The sequence below is a fragment of the Idiotropiscis lumnitzeri genome, chromosome 10 (genome assembly GCF_059441095.1).
Source record: "Idiotropiscis lumnitzeri isolate Australia: NSW breed Sydney's pygmy pipehorse chromosome 10, RoL_Ilum_1.0, whole genome shotgun sequence".
NCBI classification, from domain to species: Eukaryota; Metazoa; Chordata; class Actinopteri; order Syngnathiformes; family Syngnathidae; genus Idiotropiscis; species Idiotropiscis lumnitzeri.
This window is the reverse complement of record NC_142400.1, coordinates 2,422,501-2,440,768: the sequence shown is the minus strand read 5'-3', so window position 1 is coordinate 2,440,768 and position 18,268 is coordinate 2,422,501. Positions and strand designations below refer to the sequence as shown.

The 18,268-nt window shown below is 41.5% G+C and overlaps 2 protein-coding genes across 7 annotated transcripts in view; one reads left to right on the top strand and one right to left on the bottom strand.

Moving 5' to 3' along the window:
• The first annotated feature begins 2,981 nt into the window (after positions 1–2,981).
• Positions 2,982–16,074, top strand: fli1rs (Fli-1 proto-oncogene, ETS transcription factor-related sequence). Of its 5 annotated transcripts, none has more exons than XM_088307319.1 (10): positions 2,982–3,120; positions 8,451–8,641; positions 9,671–9,840; positions 11,412–11,615; positions 11,804–11,893; positions 13,237–13,305; positions 13,380–13,439; positions 14,344–14,391; positions 14,577–14,663; positions 15,263–16,074. In XM_088307319.1, exons 1-10 carry the CDS (start codon positions 3,103–3,105, stop codon positions 15,790–15,792), a joined length of 1,467 nt encoding a protein of 488 aa, XP_088163445.1. In that variant the 5' UTR covers positions 2,982–3,102; the 3' UTR covers positions 15,793–16,074. The 5 variants fall into 5 exon arrangements, with proteins under 5 accessions (XP_088163445.1, XP_088163446.1, XP_088163448.1 ...); XM_088307321.1 differs by lacking the exon at positions 2,982–3,120 and adding an exon at positions 3,302–3,599; XM_088307320.1 differs by lacking the exon at positions 13,380–13,439.
• Positions 16,075–16,341: 267 nt separating this feature from the next.
• The window catches only part of zp3d.2 (zona pellucida glycoprotein 3d tandem duplicate 2), a 9,566-nt gene continuing 7,639 nt past the window's right edge, over positions 16,342–18,268 (bottom strand). For both annotated transcript variants that reach the window (XM_088307318.1, XM_088307317.1), the window contains 8 exons: positions 18,214–18,268; positions 18,038–18,141; positions 17,724–17,898; positions 17,535–17,640; positions 17,370–17,455; positions 17,047–17,120; positions 16,676–16,978; positions 16,342–16,580 (listed from right to left, as the gene is read on the bottom strand). The exon at positions 18,214–18,268 is cut by the window's right edge and continues 61 nt beyond it. In XM_088307318.1, the coding sequence (XP_088163444.1) occupies positions 16,360–16,580; positions 16,676–16,978; positions 17,047–17,120; positions 17,370–17,455; positions 17,535–17,640; positions 17,724–17,898; positions 18,038–18,141; positions 18,214–18,268 (1,124 nt within the window). In that variant the 3' untranslated portion in view covers positions 16,342–16,359. The remainder of the gene's footprint in view (positions 16,581–16,675; positions 16,979–17,046; positions 17,121–17,369; positions 17,456–17,534; positions 17,641–17,723; positions 17,899–18,037; positions 18,142–18,213) is intronic.

Here is an 18,268-nt window from a genome sequence, read left to right as displayed (position 1 = left end):
CCAGTGGTGGCTGCATGGCCACCCCCAATCCTGGGGAGAATTTAGATACTTGACTTTCCTTTTTCTTTTTTCTTACATGGATGCAGGAATATTCAACGATTTACAATTAACCTGAATGCAAACCTTTTAACAATCCTGTTATGTTGCGGTTGACATTGACCTATTTGGAGAATACAGAGAAAAAAAAGGATTAAACTTAGTCTGCTGGCCTCCATTTTTTTCATTTAATTTTTTTAAATTAAAAATATTACATTGCATTGTGTGATTTTTTTTCATGAAATATTAAAGCGTGTCACATTGACCAACAGATCTTAGCGAAATAAACACAATTAGAGGAACAATGAATTCGTCTTTACTAAAATCAATCAAATAAATTATTCTTACGGTCGATATCAATCAAAATCATTAATTTCACACAATGAGCCAACATGGCTGAGAAGTCTTGATCACTCCCTCCACACCAAATACTCAGACTGAATTTCATATATTTTCATAAAGCAATACTTAGTCCCCACTGGGTGGATTATTTCAAAGCAGTGCTTCTCAAGGTGTGTTATGAGCACCACTCGTCCGTCATATGTGTGGCCGCCCTCTAGTGGTAGATTTGACCATTTTACTTATTCCTTCTTCAAATACATTTTTATTTCCCTACATTTGATGGCAGTTTTAATATGCAAACTGTTAAGAGTGGCTTACAATAATACAAAAAAAATGACTTCATCTCATTTTTGATGGCTTTCTGTATTTACCAAGGGTGGTATTTACAGAGCCAATTGTTTTGGAGGTGGTACTTGGTGTAAAAAGTGTGTAAACCACTTATGGTTATGGTTACTTACTCCTCGAAGATGTTTCTGGTTTTCAATTGTGTTTTGGAGGTTATAGGTTCAATTAACAGAGTAAGTTTAAAAAAAAATAAAAAAAGACAAAAAAAGACCACAAAAAACTAGCATTTGTACAGGGGTGTGTAGACTTTATATAATGACTCAATTTCTAGATTTGCATGGACAGCAAAATAGTGAATATGTTTATTTTACAGATGTGACAACAAAGAAGCTAGCTACAAAATGTCACCATCACTTGCGCATAAAAGCAGGATCTTTGGTGAGGGGTCGGATACGGCAAATTTTACAGTGCCTCTGTGTGAAAGAGGCAATCCGATAGATAAACCACTGAAATAAGACAACATCTCTAGATTATGTGTAAAAGGCAAAGCCAACTAAATGCCTGCTCCTCTGTCACAACTACCAAATTTGCAGGATCTCTGTGTGAAAGAAGCAAAAGACCGCTAGCTAGCTGCCATATCCTGCCTTTGCAGGGTTAGGTGTAAAATGCAAAGGTGGCAGAATGTCGGGGGTATTGTCACCCCGAGAATTTGTAAGGATCACAGCGTGAATGATGACTTGTATAAAAGGTGGCTAAAGGTGGAATCTTCTGTCATGGCTCTGATGTGGAACATTTGCTGGATCTCTGCGTGAAACTGGTTTAATGCGCAAGTGTAAGGCTCCAATTCTGCAGCGTCTCCGTGCGAACGAGTCTCGAGACGGACAGACAGACAGAGTGAGTCAGTGGATTGGAGAGGATCACAAAGCAAAAGAAGTTGCCGGGGAATGTTCCTTCATTGTGTCTGACAGGAAAGCTGGGATCAACACAAGGCAACAAAAGCCCTCACCTGGAAAATGACGCCGCACGTAAACATCCAAGCAGCTATTCTGGGAACACTCAAGACATATTTTATTGTGACAAGTCACTTGTGTGCTTTGAAAGGAGGCCAGATATTCAGGTTGCATACCAATCAAAGCCACGCTAGGCCACAAGTTTTTATTTTCCCGACTGGAAACGATAGCCGCTGACCTTGAATGAGTGATGGACTGGAGTTTTTTTTTTTTTCAAAATTGTTTAGATTAAAAAAAAAAAAAACATTTTAACACAACTTTATTTTTGTAAAAACTAATTCTTATCCGGGCAAAATAATAATTTGTGAAACTATAACTTTTTGCTGTAATGTTGTGATATTCTAAAATGAAAAGCAAAGTCTCATTTTTTTTTCCATGCACATAGAAAAGCTCCACTATCCTAACCCAACAACAAAGGGGTTGAAGAACACAAACAAGGAACCACACACTGATTTTTTTTTTCTTTCTTTCTTTTCCCAGTGCAGCGGGTTCTTGCAAAAAAAAAAAAAATGATTGAAGGACAGCAAAAAGAAAATGTTGGACAACAAATCAACACGTGAATTTTGCAACTCATTTCAAGTTTTTTTCTTCACAAAAGTCAATTGACTCTAAAATGGAATATTACTGACATCCAATGTTTGTCCTGCATGTCATTCTAAATCCGCCCAAAATTATTCGTCCTACTCATATTATACTATGAGACCGGATGTATGCGCAATCAAGACATGTCTGCCATCTAGTGGTGATTGGTGACATTACAACTTAAAAATACAGTATAGTTGCAGTATGGTGCCCACTATTTTTTTTTCCAAAGATATGCAACCATTTCCTTATATACTTTTATTGGTCAAAATGCTGTGTTTGGCCATAGGAGCGGCCATTTCTTTTTTGCTCGGAGATTCGCTGCTTTTATATTTTAATATTGCCATTATCCTTCATCTCTATAATAGTGGATAGATGGATTATTTTTAAAATTGCATTCGTAATATGGCAATATTTTATTTTCCCATTTTGATATACTGTAATAATGAACTATCAATTTGTCCCCTCAGAATCCCATTCAATTCGTCACGCCAAATTCCAGTTATTGATCACATGGCAATCGTAAATCTTCAATCTTAACGGAGGTCACGTGGCACCTTGCCTGAAAAGTTGTTTGAATGCAAGCGTGACTTCACTTCCCACTTTAGAAAAAGAGAGCGGGCGACAGAGAGAGAGAGAGAGAGAGAGAGAGAGCGAGAGAGAGAGAGAGAGCTTGCCATCCGGTTTATGGTGTGCGAGCAGAAAAAAAAAAGAAAAAAAAAAAGAGCACGACAATGGTTTGCGCCATCGAGCCAATGCACCTCGGCGTCAATTGAAGCCCGCAAATAATTGAACAGGAAAAAAATACCCCGAAAGAGACGCGTTCAATGAGCAAGCCGCTTCGAATATGGACTGCACCATCAAGGTAAGAATGTGCTCGTTTTGTTGTCGTCGTGGACTTTCCACGCGCACGACACGAAGCCTTCTTCCACCCACACCGCGAGTGAGAGAGTCCCCTGCACTCTTTCCTTCTTGTACAAAATTTCCTCTTCCTTCCCGTTCGTGGTTGTATGTCGGCGCGAGAATAACACAAGTTAACCGCCGCGTCTTTTTCTTTCCCTTCGCGCTCGCCATCAAAACGGCCACCAATTAACGCGAGGCCCAAAAAAAAAAAAAAAAAAAATTTCCCTTTCCTCTTCGTGTCCTTCGCGCGGTTATTTATTACATCAGCACTTTTGATGTTGTTTATAATACGCCACCGCAACAGAACCGAACCGACAGGGACACCACGCGTGGACTTTCTTCAAGAGGTTCGAGCGCAATTTAGCTGCTCGCAATGGAGCGGCAGGTGTCCCTCAGGGCATCGTGGATGGGCGCCCGGAGGCCAAACGTGTGCAAAAACCGGTATTTTACTTCTTTTTTAAATCATACTATATTATTATGTTATTATTCTTAGCACTATTTAACTGAGACGTTAGGTTAAAAGCAGCCTAAAATGCGCAGATTTGACATCGAAAACAACGAATAGAAGCTTGCATTAAAAAAAAATACACTTTTAAACTCTTGCTATAAAACGACTGGATAATTCTGTATTTAGTTTATTTTGTGGATTGTTTTTTGGCTTGACAAGAAAGGCTTCTAGATAGAGGAAGTCATATTTGAGATATTTTTCAATAAAAAGGCGTGTCACGTGTAATGCCCACAAATGTGACACGTTATACGAACGAATTTGCCAGTGGGAGAACGAAGTTTTAATTCTAGTGGGTCTTGGTGTTCAAAAAAAAAAACAAAAAAAAAAAAAAACGTGTCACATGAACATTCTTTCGCACACAATGGCCTGCGCAAAGTTTTCTCTCGCGCCGATCATGTGTGCGTGCGTGTGTTTGTGTGTGTGCGTGTTTAGTGGGGTTTATTTTAAGTCTAATTTATAGCTGCAAACGGGAGCACTCGTCAGGTGTCGTTATCGCAACTCTGCAGGCTTCCTGTCTCAAACCTCAGACTTTCCGCACATATTTCCGGCTCCCTGGACCATAGAGAAACACTGCGTTTGTATCATTACATTAAAAATGCAAAAAGAAGCAAAAAAAAAAAATAAAACAACCTACAAGGGTTATCCTGCAAAATAAAAAAGTTTGCTCGAGAGAAGTTTCAGCACAGAGGGGGAAAAAAACACTGTTTGCAAAATCAGCTCAAGTCAACTTTTACTTCTGCTTTTTTTTTTTTGTGGGGCCTCAGACATGTTCACAACCTTTGCACAACTTCGTCAGGACTCATACTACAAGCAAAAAAGAAAAAAATCACCTCAATAAATGGATAGCTTGGCTACAAGTAAAACCACAAAAGGATGTTGATTTTGAAGTTTAAAATAATACGCTGCAACTAAAATAGATTCCTTATAACTTTACAGTCAAGAGTTTAAGTTCAATTTTGAAGCAAAAAAAAAATCCTGTTGTCTTTCAATAACACAATTTTTCTTTTTTAAAAAAATATGGCGAACCTTTTAACAAAAGAAATCTGCAAAGCAGCTTTATTCACTTAGCACATTCCAAACCCAAGACAACTCAATGTGCTTCACACAAGCAAAACAGCAAAAAAAAGAGCAAACAGAAAAATAAAATTTGCTTCATGATTGTCTCCAGTTGCTGAAAGTTGGTTTAAACGTTCACATTTTGCAAAAAAGTAAAATTATTATTTCATTATTTATAACTATATATTATTATAACATCGCTGTTAATCTTGTATTGTTTTGATTTTATACATTTTTTAAAGCACAATTACATCTTTCTGTAAAACATTTTCACTTAACGACTGTCATTATCATATTTTTACAGTTATGCCTCACAAAAAAAAATAACGAATTAATCTGGTACAATGACGTTCCACCATTTTGTTACTAATAAAAAAGGAATTCTTTGACAAAGACATCATTATTTGTACTAACAAAAAAGTTTGTTGTCAAATCATGACTTTGATCTCATAAGGTTTGAGAATTAAAAAAAAATGCGCTTGCACAATTGAGTTTGTTAGTCTTCACAAAAAAAACTATGACAATATTCTCATTTTTAATCAAGTAAATAGACTTTACAATAAAGTTTTTCCCAATTTTTGTTTCCAAAATAAAATAAAAAACAAATTATTATTTTTTAATTTATTCTTGTCATTCAATTACTATTATTTTCAAAACAGTTTGACAAAGAAAAATATTCAGGTCTAAATTTATTTTTGTAATGTTTCAACTTCAAAAAGCTTTTGAGAATTCATCTTTCCTTTCAGGTTTCAAATTAAAGCGAAAAAAACAAACAACAGTTTTAATCCTTGTTAAATTTCGACTTTTTTGTTACAATTTTTTTTATCGCAGACAATTTTTGAAGAATTTTTATTTTAACTTATTCAATCACAACTTTATTCTCATTGATTGGACATCTCATGAATATATATAAATTTTTGTACATTTGTTGGTATGTAATGCTTGGATTTAAAACTTAATTTTAAATTTTATTAAAAAAAATTTTGAAAAGATGTTTTCTCTCATTCTCATGTATAATAACTTTTTGAAAAATATTTTTAAAACAACTTTTGGTATAATCAGAGCAAATTACACTTCATTTTTCAAAATTATGACCAGTCTTCTCATAAAATGAGGCTTTTGTGTTCCCCGCCACTGTTTACTACTAAAAATGTTATTCCTATAAAATCACAACATTTTGTACAGTTGCATGCTTAAGTTTACGTTATCAGCACTATTTTTGCCTTTTCCCTCTCATGTTGCTGTTGTGTCCAAACTTGACAGCGATTTCCCTTGGGACAATCCCGACGTGGGAATGCCGGAAAAGCAGAACAGGGGTGCGAAGTTTTACACCTGACTCTCATTCCTCAGACAATGTCATGTCAAAAGCAAATGTTGCTGTCAACAACTATTTTGTACGACACCGAAAAACACTGCCGGTGGCGTCATCATATATATATATATATATATATATATATATATATATAAACCTAAAATTGATCAATCAAAAACAGAATTAAAACAAAGCATTAAAAAAAACCCCGAATAAAACCAATTAAATCTAACTGAATTTGAAAAGCAAACGTTCAAAAACGAAAGCAAAAGCTTCCTATAATGAAAAATCCAAAACGGTTCCAACCACGGCTGGCCAACTAAACCAAGGCAACCACTGTACATAAGACTGAGTTTTTTTGGCCTTTAGCCTCGCCGTGTTTCGGTTTTGGGCAAGGCAGTGTGACGCAATGCGTAGCTGCTGACTTGTGTGGAAGTGGCTCTCTTACAACAACATCAACAAAAAAACGCTTGTTGCAGATTTTCAGGGCTCAAAAGGCGCCACCATCTATGCTCGGTCTCTATGAGGCCGCTGCATTAGCGGTGGTTTTGTGCAGCATCGCTTGTGGTTAGCGAGAGAGCTAAGGGAGGCCGACTATCGAAAAACAACAACTGCTGTCTTCAATCTTGAGCATTATTTGCCTCGTAGGCCGTTGGATGCCAGTTTCAGGCCACCCTTTCACTTCTGAACACTAAAATTCATCTGAAGTCATCACTTGGGGAGAGAGAGCGATAGAGAGACAAGGGAGGGAGGGAGAAAGAGAAAGGAGGAGGGAGGGAAAGAGAGGGAGAGAGGGAGTGAGAGAGAGAGGGAGAGAGAAGAAGAGAGAGAAAGCGAGAAAGAGAGGGAGACAGAGACAGAGAGAGAGGGGAGGAGTGAGAAGTAGAGAGAGAGCGAGAGAGGGAGAAAGAAGGAGGGAGGGAAAGAGAGGGAGAGAGGAGAGAGAGAGAGAGAAAGAGAAGTAGAGAGAGAGAGAGAGAGAGTAGGAGAGAGTGAGAGAAAGAGAAGTAGAGAGAGAGAGGAGTAAGAAGTAGAGAGAGAGAGAGAGAGAGAGAGAGAGAGAGAGAGAGAGAGAGAGAGAGAGAGAGAGAGAGAGAGCAGTTCAGCTGAGGGCGCAAACAGGATATTAAGGTCTGCTTAACAGAGAGAGATGCTAACAGCAGAGGTTAATTTTAACGTCATTAGCTAGCTAATTCAACACTATTATGGTCTTGTGAGTCTCATAATTTGTCGTCGTCGTCATCTTCACGAATGAGTTTTAGGGATTGAGGTATTGCCCCCCTCACCCCCTCTCTAATGGTATGCCCCAGTAGCAGGCGGGAGGCGCATGTTGCGTGATGTCAGAATAAGGAAATACGGACACACTTGAACGGACTCTGCTGTCTCACGTCTTTTCATACACAAACACTTGGTTGTGGCGCTTTTGACGCGTTCTGAGGCAATTTTTGTCATTTGCCCATTTCGCGAGTAGGTTCATCACACGCGCGAGGGCCGATTCGTGGGCCAGCCTTTGTTAATCGAACCTTTTTGAAAAATTTGTCATCCCCGCCCCCAACGCCCAAAAAGTGGGCGTTCTTGGTGTTAATCGTTTTTTTGTTTTGTTTTTTAACTTATTGCCACAAACAAATGCGGTAATCATGTTCACATCGGAGCGACAACATGCGCCAAATCGACAACAACAATAGTTTGTCTGTCAGATGACCTTGCCTCTCCGCTACGACCAGCAGCAGCACCCTTGACCACGGGGTGTTTTTGCAGATTTCAAATGACCCACATTTTTTTCAACTTCCTCTCCGTGGGCCCGTGCCAAAAGGTTCTGCCGCACATGGCGGCCAGGTTTCCTGTCGGCGGCTGAAAAAGCACACGGCTGACGTACAAGGCCCAAAAGACAATGCTCGGCTCCTCTAAACAAACACGCTTCTCAGGCTACGGACGTCGTCGTAGTCATGGCGGTCTCCGCGCAGGCGCATCGACACCTCGTGCCATCTTAAGCTTGGGCAGAAGCTTCAAGTTGAAGGGACTTAAATCTCCGTTGGAGTGCCTAAAAGGAACCTGAAAATCTCATGAATGATGTTAACAAAAACAAAGGAAATATTCGCACATTTGTTTAATAAATGTAAAATGTAGTTAAATTTTTTCCCTCTTTTTTTTAAAGCATTTTTATTTTATTTAATTAACGAAAAAGTTTTCCAACTTCAGTTTTTTTCGTTGGATTTCGTGAACCATAATAAACTTGTTATCTACGACTTATTGAGCTTCTTACCAAGAATTTTTAAAGGCGTAATTCTGGATTAACCCTGCTAACGAACCACCAAATGAACCACTGGGCATGATTCAAATGGCGATGAAAACAATAATTAAGGTAAGCAGGAAGTGTGTTCAAATAGCCGGCTGACCCGGTGGCCGTGTTGCACAGGAAGCGCTGTCTGTGGTGAGTGAGGACCAGCCCATTTACGAGCCGCCCTACACTGCCGCCATGCACATGAAGACGGAGATGACGTCGCCGGGCGGATTCAAGCAGAGCCCCGAGCACGCCGAACCCGACTGGCAGGCCGCCGCCGCCGCCGCGACCATGCAGAAGAGAAGCGAGCACGTCAACGGAACCAGGTGAGTCAGGGCGGGCCACGGGGGAATCCGACAGGGAGCAAGACGGGTTTTTCCCATTGACAAAAATATTCCTTGAGCTCGTTCCAAATGCATCATTGTTACGGGCACAACATCGGACATTTTTGTTTCATATTTGACATTTGCGCCATTTGCAGGACAAACATCAGAAAAGACATCTCCAAAATGGTGTTAGATTTTTGTTTCATCTGAAGTTATTAATTTGAATCAAATTTTAAAGAAACTACAGAAAAGTTATGTCATGTTTTATCATTAATTTTAATACAATTAATAAATCTAGGGATAAGTATTTGATTGTGATATAGATTGCTAATCAGTTAACCATGAACTTGTATTTTAATATTGAATTGTTTAATAATATAATAAAAAAATATATTGTGTTTTAAGCAAAAAATATGACTAGCTAAATTAGTATATCATTATTTATTATTAATTTGAGATGTTTTCCTTCCCCGCAGTGGAAATAATTTAATTGAAAATTAAGAACGTTTGGCAAAAGATTCTGTTCTTTGATCATATTATTACTGACTCAACAGCGCCTTTGCTGGTTGCAGCGAGAACTGCAACTCCATTTTACCACAACGTTGTTGTGACTTTTGGCTTGTCCCATCAGGGGTTGCCACAACAATCACTTGTGTTGTATTGTCCTCGACTTCACGGGGATTTGCTGAAGTCTGCTGTCGCAATTTCAAATTATAATCTGCACTCAATTGGCCTCCCTGGTTAAAAAAAGAGATAAAACTTTGTTGTTGTTGTCACAACTGACACTTGCTTAATCAATAAATCAACTTCTCACTTTCTACGCCCGTCCCCAGGAAACACAGATGCAGATGCATTTTACATGTTTCCAAATGTATTTGATGGATAACATAGAAAAGGAACATACGGCCTGTGGGCCATATAAGGCCCACTAGGATTTGATTTGGCCCTGCAGGAAAAAAAAACAGAAAAAAGGAATTCCACATACACTGGTGCTAAAACGTCATCACAGTGTCTTTTTATGTGTTGTAGCCGCGAGTCCCCGGTGGATTGCAGCGTCACAAAGCGTTCTCGGCACATGAGCAACGACGGCGTCCCGATGGCGTACCAGCCCTCGTACCCAGAACCGCGCGTCAGCCCACCGGACGTCACCCCACCCAGCATTACCGCCACGGAGGAGAAGCGAGTCATCGTGCCCGCAGGTGAGCAGATCGCCTGAACCAGAATCCCTGGGCTCGGATGTCTTTCGAACAGACCCAGAACACCCGAGGATATAAAAAGTCTGCACGCCTCTTTATAAATGCTAGGTTTTGACATGTAAATGGCGAGCGTTTCGACGAGACAGTCGGGACTTTTCCCTCATTCAAGTCGCTGAGGAATCGGATGAGGCTCGCCGAGGAGTCAGTAATTGCGTCATAATACGTGGATATTGCTTCACGTCGGTGTGCGTCTTAACAATTGGGTACAAGCAAAAGACGTGTGAGGACGGCGTCCGCAGCACACGATTACGGGCAACTCAAAAGGTGCGCTCATTGTTTGGCTCCTGGAAATGACTCAGCCCTTCCTGCGGTGACATATTTTGTACTGGACATCGTTTAATCAAGACATTAAATGTGAGTCAATTTTTAGTCATCTACTCGAACGACGCGGCTTTTGTGAACTTAGGCAGTTATCAGTTTGCTGTCTCACGTGTGGTGTTCACCAATTACGAAGCACAAGACTCCAGTAACTGCTGCACTTGGATTTTTTCATTATTTTTTTTTGTAGCTTCTTCTTCCAATGATGCTATCACTAAATTTAAATATATTTTCCTGCTATTGTTGATAATGGGCAAAGCAGGCTAAGAGGAAGCGAGTGAATCTTTCTAAAATAGTGTCTAATGTGTATTAAATGTGCTGTCAGAAGTTGTAAACTTTACCACGGACGCTTTAACATTTAACTCATTGAGACACGTGAGGATATCTGCAGATTTACCGAAGTCACATTAGAGACCTTTAAGACCAACTTTTTTTAAAAAAAGTTTAAAATATCTCATTCGCTAAATATGACTGCAGAGGACAACATGGGCTTAATTTTATATTCCTATAGAAGACCGTCAAATATTGCCTTTTCAAGCATTTGACAGCGAAAATATCAGATTTGGCAAAAAAAAAAAAAGCGGAGAAAACAAGCTTTTCGAGAAAAGAAGTACATAAGTACAGTGACCTAGTGATGGGCAAATGAAGCTTCAAATCTGCTTCATGAACCAGTTGCAGTATTTTTGGATTCCTCTAGATGGCACTCGATGTTCAACATCGCGAATTGCCATTTTTTTTAAACCTTTATTGAAACCAACAGTGCCATCTAGAGGACGCAGAAATATAACAGCTGGTTCGTGAAGCAAATTTGAAGCTTCGTTCTCCCATCACTACAGTGACCCTGACTTTAATTTTGTGACACTTCAAACTAAAAACCCCTTAAGAAACGTAGACGTCGGTGGCAGTAGACGGATGGAATCCAGTTGATGGGTATAAACGTCCACAAATGTAATTATTAAAATAGATAATTGGTCATTTCGTTTGATTTTGATACATCGCAATCGGAATAATAATCCCTGTCGGGGGTTTTGCCCAAAACACTGATCTGCGTTCACGGAGCTCAACTGCTCAGCTGCTCTCAATTATGACTCAACTTTCTCCATCACCAAATTCCACACAAAATGTCCATCTCCATCGACACTCGACAAATATATGAATCCTTTAACATCTCGACTTGACCACCCTCCCGGTGTCAGATCCCGAGGTGTGGACACAGGACCACGTGCGTCAGTGGCTAGACTGGGCCATCAAAGAGTACGTCCTGGAGGAAGTGGACGTCATGCTCTTCCAAGCGCTGGACGGCAAGGCCCTGTGCAAGTTGACCAAAGAGGACATGATGCACCTCACGTCCGCCTACAACGCTGACATCCTGCTCTCGCACCTCAGTTACCTCCGGCAGAGTAAGGCCACGCCCCTTCCTCCCAGTGTCTATTTTTAAATCGGACCACTAAATATATTCATGACTAAAAAAAAGTAAGGTGATGATTAGATTAGATTGTTGCAGCCAAGTAGCGCACTCTGTTGTGCCTCATTTGCTTCAAGATCATTAAAATGCCAATTAACCATTCAGTCTGGTTCTTTCCTGCAGGTAGTCCCACTTTCTCTTACACCTCGACTGCCTCCACCAACACGCCGCCGCCGCCGCCGCCGCAGCAGCCGCGACTTCAGGTCAAAGCCGGTGAGACTCGTCATTATTTGCTATCAACGTTTCAATTGTGATCCGTAAAAGTCTCGACCTACAGGAGTGGAACGGTGCGCAGAAAAATCATAGCACAGCAGCAAACTCGACATACTTCCAGTAGCATATCGTCAGCCAAGACGTCCATCCGGTCGCCAGAGAGGGAGCACCACTGTGTTTGTTTACGGAGTAGACATGCATTGCTATGAAAAAAATGAATGAAAATAACTCTTCATTCATGAAAATTGCACAAGACAGTTAAAGCGTAGTGGTCGCGTCGTGACCCAAATCAAAGACACACCCTGAACAAACGGCAATTTCAAAAACATTTTTGTTAGCAAAATAAAATATTTTAAAAAAAATAATAATTTAAATAAAAAAATAAGGGCTTTGTTTTCATCTTTGGCATTTAATTTAATACTCGTGCCACTGGGGTTGATTTTAAAAAGGTCGAACCGTCACCTGGTAGTTGTAGTCTTCCTAATGTTTGTCACACAGAAGCGACATCATCACGCAGCGACCAATAAAAAAAGAGCCAGGAAATGACGTGGTTCCTCTGAGACGAGTTTGTGTGTGGCGTTGCTTTGGATGGCACCTGTTCTTAACATTTAACTCAGCCCGAAACTAAACTGAAACTACAACTAAGAGTTTTAAAAAAAATAAATAAATAAATAAATCTAATAAAAACTAACAAACCCACCCTGAAAACTAATTAAAACTAACTAAAACCAAAACAACTAAACTCTAAACAAAATCAAAAACTACGGTTCAAATTCCAAATAATAACCCTGATGGTCACCTTTAAAGGTTGCCCAACCATGATTCCTCATCTCAACTTTCACATCCATTCTCAGCTTCAACTCCAAATTCTCATCTTATCGCAACCAAACAAGCGAGCGAGCCCTCAAGAAACAATGCGGCGAGAGTTCAGAGCCGTGTTACATAGTTTCACGAGTCAAAAGAGGTTCCTTGGCACAACACTGGCCTCAACTGATGAATCCCAAACTCAACAGGCCGTTTCAGACAGGAAGCAGCTGCAATGGCACAGGAAGTTGGGGTGACGGGGGTGCGCGGTCGGGGGTGGGGGGGCGGATAGGTCGCACTGCTGGTACACAACTCACAATCTGCTGGAGACAAAGGTGGCCTAAACAAAAGAAAAGCTCACCCAAGAAACTACGAGGGTCATCTCCAGACTTACTGACTTCTTATCGACTCGCTCGCCCATTTACGGACTTCCTTCCGATTCAAGCTTCAATGGCCACTTCAAAAGATTTTTGCTGATGCTTTGCAAGCACGCGCCTCATCCGTCGTACTCATCAGTCTCATTGTCTTGTTGTGCGCAGAAAGCAGTTTTGATGAGATTAGCCGCAGGAACAGCTGGACGACAAACAGCGTGACGGTAGTGGCCAAAGGTAAGAAAGCAGTCGAATGTACGGACGTTCATTTTGGGGCACGTCAGCACTTTGGTCGTCTTTCTTCTTGCTAGGGTCCGCCATGGAGCACCAACACAGCAGAGTGACAGAACCGGTATCAAGAATCGGCCAAGGTGTGATGAAACAAAAACACGATCAGGAAAAAAAAATACTGAAAGGAGCATAATGAAGTACAGCTAATGCTAATGTAGCCGTGAAGATACCTGAAAAATGAACACCACACCAGTGTCACCGGACCAATCAAAAAATGTGCATGCACACATCTTAGCAGTCGACCTTCTCCAACAAAGCACTGAGTGAAACTGGTTCACCGCCAAGTCGAAAGCTATTTTCCCTACATGATAAGCGGCTCGGTGAATGGACGGATGGAAATAACGTTAACGGTTTATGTGAATAATGTCGCAAGGTCGAGGTCGGAAGGCGACCCAGATCGCGGCCGGGGGGGACTGAGCGTCAAAAAAGGGTCAAGTGCCCAGCTCTGTGTAAAACGTTTAATAAACGCTACAGGCATGTTTGAATGAGCATTTTAAATGCCACGAAGGTGTTTAGAGACTCTTATAAAGCCAAAATAAAGTAAAAATGCTCACCCTGTGAAAAACACAAGAGACGTGAAAGAAAGTGGAAAAGGAAAGTGCAATACCGCCACCTAGTGGTAGGTTCCACTACTGTTGAGTATAATCCGCGAGTAATATATAAGTCAATTTATTATTAAATACTGTAATAAGTCATTGTTTTGTGCGTGTTCTAAGTAGCAAGACCACATGATTTTTGTTTTGTTTCACATTTGAGGTGTATACTTAGCCACAAAATATGCTAGACTAGTCATTTTATACTTGAACGGTCAGCTATGGACGCGCCAAAATCAACACCATTGATTCAATCTCAACTCATTTGCAGACCTGCCACATTGCATTTTCTTCTGTCCATTTACACTTTGAGCTCATCTTTAAAACCCAAAACAATAGCGCTTACTTTGTCCAGTGTTAAACTTCGATGTCTTGTTCTTCCTCTTCCCAGACCCCTATCAGACATTAGGGCCCATAAGCAGCCGGCTAGCGAACCCAGGTAAGGTGACCATCGCAGAATAAGTTGAACAAAAGTGAGTGACACAAATGCGGCCTTTGCAACTGTGTGTGTTGGCAACACGAGAAGCGAGGGAAAAAAAACAAAAAAAACAAGTGAGAGCGTGGCATACAAGTGATGGGCGGAGGCGACGTCTGTGACCGTTTGCCTTGCTGTTTTCCTCACAGAAGGCCAAGCCGTCCGCTCGCCCAAGAACCGAACAGGCAGGCAAAGTTCGTACAAGCTGCCTGACCTCAGCGCCCAAAGGCCTGTGGGTACGTTCATTGTCCAGAAATTCATCAGCTTCGTCCGAGCCACACAGTGAAAAGGTCCCATTTGTTTACTCCGAGTTGATGTTGGAACGATCTCAATGATGGCCTTTGTTTTCTTAATAATGTGCTGCAAAATTTATTTGGAAATTGAATGTCTATTTGTATTTTTTTTTTCTTGACAAAGACGCTTGTTTAGACTCAGGAAATTGTGGGTGCCGTTACAATTCGGCAAAAGTGATTTCAATAGTCAAACAAGTCACTCCAAAGAAGTTCACTGTTGGTCAAAAATAGTCTCCGAAAACCTTTTGCGAAATCTCCATGCGGCGATGAATGAGCTCCTCGCCTATTCTCATATTTTAAAAAAAAAAAAAGACTGTTGACGACAATTGCTGTTAAATAAACGCAACAAATATTACCGGTCTCAGTGGGTCAGACCCAGTAAAAGATCAGCCCGTCAGTATGTGGTTCGTTGTCCCACCACTGCACTGATGGCGTAAATAAACATGAAAAAAATGATCCTAAAAATATGGCTTTGATATTCAATACATGAAGTTGTGTAAAGTACACAGCTTGGCACTGATCTACAGCCCACCTGTGGACAGGTTCGGGCCAGATCCAGTTGTGGCAGTTCCTGCTGGAGCTGCTGTCGGACAGCAACAACGCCAGCATCATCACCTGGGAGGGCACCAACGGCGAGTTCAAGATGACCGACCCCGACGAGGTGGCCAAGCGCTGGGGCGAGCGCAAGAGCAAGCCCAACATGAACTACGACAAGCTGAGCCGCGCCCTGCGCTACTACTACGACAAGAACATCATGACCAAGGTGCACGGCAAGCGCTACGCCTACAAGTTTGACTTCCAGGGCATCTCGCAGACGCACCAGAGCCACCAGGCGGCCGACGGCGGCGGCATGGTCAAGTATCAGACGGAGATGTCCTACGTGCAGCCTTATCACAGCCACCAGCCCAAAATGAACTTCATGACGGGCCACCCGCCGCCCATGCCCGTGTCGCCTGGGAACTTTTTCGGCCCACCGTCCACGTACTGGAACTCGCCCAGTAGCCCCATCTACCCCGGGGCGGCCATGAACAGACATCCCGCCACTCATTCCCACCTGAGCTCATATTACTGAAAATGCACACGCCAAAAAGGGAAAGATTTTTTGTTTGTTTTTTCAAAAAAGGGCATTATAATGTAGGTTGGACGGACACAAGCAACGATTGGATGGTTGTATACTCTTCCCGGGATATTATGAATATACTGATGACACGCTGTATTTACTGTATTCAATTGTTATGGAGGTTTCTCTCCCCTACGTACAGCGGATACAAAACGTCTACACATCTATACAAATGATAGTTTTTTTTGTTTTTCCTGGTATTTAAAATGAAACCGAGATGATTAACTCATTCACTGCCATATAGACGTCAAAAAGTAATGTTTTCATTTTACCTGGGCCTCCCCCCCCCCCCATCATCACAAAAACCTGGAATTTGAACAGGGGTGTGCAGACTTTTTATATCCACTGCAAGTACCGTGTTTCATAGTTGCCATAACGGTTTTGTAAACAGAAGAAACTTGACTTTAAAGACATTTGTAAAAGAAATTGTACAGAATATTCCGTCATGTAGCGACGCGACATGTACTCGTGTTAATAAATGTTCCTTGTAGCTAACAATGGTGGTTGTGAAGTTAGGCTTTATTCGTCAAACTCAAAGAGATCTTCAAAAGTTCGCAGAGGTTCTTTAACCTCCTCCACCAATCCAGCCGAACCCTTCTTCGCCACCTCATCCCATTCCACCACCTTACCGATCACTTCAGGCTTCGTCGTCTCCGAGGTGGTCTTCTGTAGCGGCGACGGCGCCGTGGACGTGGAAGGCATCTCCATCTTGGCCTGTTTGACAGCTTTCATTTCAGGCTCTGGATAAAGCACATGAATGAGACCACAAGTGAATTCATCGACCAGTCATATCCAGAGTCCATTTCTCTGCACGTGTTTAAACAACGTTTGATACCTTCAAAGGCTTGATGAGCATCGTCCTCCATAAGAGCGGTGCCTTTCACCTGCGGATACTCCACTTCGACCCACTCCACTCCTCCGCCTCCATACGGCCACTTCAACTCTGTTGTATCATCTGCGTCCACAATCAGTTCGGGCCACGGTGTGGTCATGCTGTGAATGGCCTCCATGGTGGTCTTCACAACGGAAGCTGTTGTTGTGGTTGTGGTGGTGGTGAACAATTGCTTCCTCTTGTGGTTTTTGAAGATGTGTCCTGTTGGCTGCACTTTCCACCCTCTGCTGCTGGTGACTTCGCTCACTGGAAGAAGAAATGTAATGAGATGAATAAATTATTTCAGAAGTGAAAGTTGATGGGATGTTTCTCACAGGCAGCGGCAGCAGAGCCGCAGCTCGAATCGCAGCAAGTGCACACCCAGTCCCAGCCATGTAGCTCCACCCACCTGAAGCAAAAAAAAACAAGCAAAATGACTGTAAATTATTTGGTTTTACTCATAATGTATATAAAAAAATATATGCAATTTCCTGATTTTGTGCATAAAATGTAGAATATCTTGGAAACGTTTTTCCCCATGTTTTTCTTATGGCTAATTCAAAAGATGTTGACATTTTTTTATATTACAATGTGTTCATTTTTACTGTGTCCCTTCTAATCCTAATAAAGTGTGCGGGGGAAAAACAAAATAACAGACCTTCCCATGTTTGTTTCGTAGTTGCAGGATTTTGCCGTTGGAGTGGGAACGTCACTTTCCGCCGACATGGTGCAGTGCATGTAGAGCTGCCGGAAAAAAATTAGAAAGTCACCGTTGGTCAAGTAATTTACCATGGAATAGGTAGGAAAATGCACAGTAACTCACTTGGTCCGTCATTCCTTGGAAGTAGAAAGCATCCACGAAGAATCGGACAACATTGTTCTTGTATGGGATGAATCTGGAGCGACTGTACTTGCTTTCAATCATGCACCTTAATCATTGGAGGAAGACACTTTCTGCAAATTCACACATCCATTTCTGCTTTTAAAAAAAAGTGTTGTTTTTTTTTTTTACCCATTGTCCTTCACAACTGGAAACTGAGGCGTGGACGTGTGAGACTTATTGGGTGTAGCATAACACGAGTGGACGTACAGCCTCATGTCTTGGGGCATAGACGGACCCTCTGCCTCGAAATACATGTGTTCGCCGAGAATGTACTGATCCAACGGACCAAGCCTTTCCCACTGAGCTGCCGATTACAACAAGGGAAGGGAAATCATCTTTACATTCATCCCATACCAAGTTCACAAAGTCTTGTTTTTCCAATCATGTTGAGTATTGAAAGTAATTTAAAAAGAGGAAACAGTTATTATTTCCTGAGAGTTTACCGTTCCGTGGGGTTAGAATGAAATTGGCTCTGTTCCTGATTGCTTTGAAGCGGTGGCGCATGCGCATCTTTGGAAAGTAGCCGACTTTGTAGGAATATTGATACCTATGAGGACCAGAGAAAGGCAGAATTCAAATAACACACCACATAATGTAATTGGATCTGAACGGGAGTCACCTGGCATAATTGCAGGTAACAGGAATCACAAAGGGCGCTGTTCTCCTTATGGGCC

Excerpts from the sequence above, each read along its gene's own strand:
- fli1rs (XM_088307319.1), top strand. Across the intron at positions 13,440-14,343 it reads GGTATCAAGAATCGGCCAAG|ACCCCTATCAGACATTAGGG; the intron begins GTGTGATGAAAC and ends TCCTCTTCCCAG. Across the intron at positions 14,664-15,262 it reads CAGCGCCCAAAGGCCTGTGG|GTTCGGGCCAGATCCAGTTG; the intron begins GTACGTTCATTG and ends ACCTGTGGACAG.